This window comes from Rhincodon typus, chromosome 10 (genome assembly GCF_021869965.1).
Source record: "Rhincodon typus isolate 14 chromosome 10, sRhiTyp1.1, whole genome shotgun sequence".
Taxonomy (NCBI): Eukaryota; Metazoa; Chordata; class Chondrichthyes; order Orectolobiformes; family Rhincodontidae; genus Rhincodon; species Rhincodon typus.
In genome coordinates, this window is record NC_063341.1 from 76,370,458 (window position 1) to 76,371,281 (window position 824).

Below are 824 nucleotides of genomic sequence, written 5' to 3' on the forward strand. Positions count from 1 at the left end.
CCTCCTCCCACCTCAAGCCGCACCTCCATCTCCTACCGACCAACCTCATCCCGCCCCCTTGACCTGTCCGTCCTCCCTGGACTGACCTATCCCCTTCCTAACTCCCTACCTACACTCACCTTTACTGGCTCCATCCCCGCCTCTTCGACCTGTTTGTTTCCTCTCCACCTATCCTCTCCTCTATCCCTCTTCTATCCGCCTCCCACGCTCTCCCTATTTATTTCAGAACTCCCTTCCCCTCCCCCTTTTCTGATGAAGGGTCTAGGCCCGAAACGTCAGCCTCTCTGCTCCTATGATGCTGCTTGGCCTGCTGTGTTCATCCAGCCCTGCACCTTGTTGTCTTGGATTCTCCAGCATCTGCAGTTCATACTATCACTAGCTCAGATATGATGGGCTGAATAGACTCCCACTGCTGTACATCCTTATCTGTTTGCACAGCCCCATCCTCCAATTGAGAATGGGGACAGTTCCCTTCACACAGGGAGTTTGGGCTCTTACCATCTTCAAAATGCTTGAATTTTGCAAAGCTCTGAAGCTGGACTCCCGCTGAGGATGTCAGCACAGTGTGGCGTATCCATGGAGACTTGGACACACTGCCCCCCTTGGCAGCAATTTGCAGATCTGAAAGCTCAGGCAGGAAAGTGTCAGGAAGAGACCAGTTGTAGACGTGTGGGTTTGAGTATAAAAGCTGCCTTCCTGCAAAGAGAGAGCTTCCTGCTGTTAGTTTGTCAGCGATAGGTCTGTCAGGTTATAGCTACAAAATCTAGAACAAAAGAGCTGTAAATAAAATTCATGGTGGTTAAACTACTCCCCTTGTCTGTCAC

At 50.8% G+C, this 824-nt stretch overlaps 2 protein-coding genes across 2 annotated transcripts in view; one reads left to right on the top strand and one right to left on the bottom strand.

Moving 5' to 3' along the window:
• Nucleotides 1–824, top strand: part of samd13 (sterile alpha motif domain containing 13) — a 151,987-nt gene that overhangs the window by 54,332 nt on the left and 96,831 nt on the right.
• The window catches only part of dnase2b (deoxyribonuclease II beta), an 18,176-nt gene that overhangs the window by 2,271 nt on the left and 15,081 nt on the right, over nucleotides 1–824 (bottom strand). The window contains exon 3 of the mRNA XM_048602155.1: nucleotides 499–696. Coding sequence (XP_048458112.1) covers nucleotides 499–696 — 198 coding nt within the window. The remainder of the gene's footprint in view (nucleotides 1–498; nucleotides 697–824) is intronic.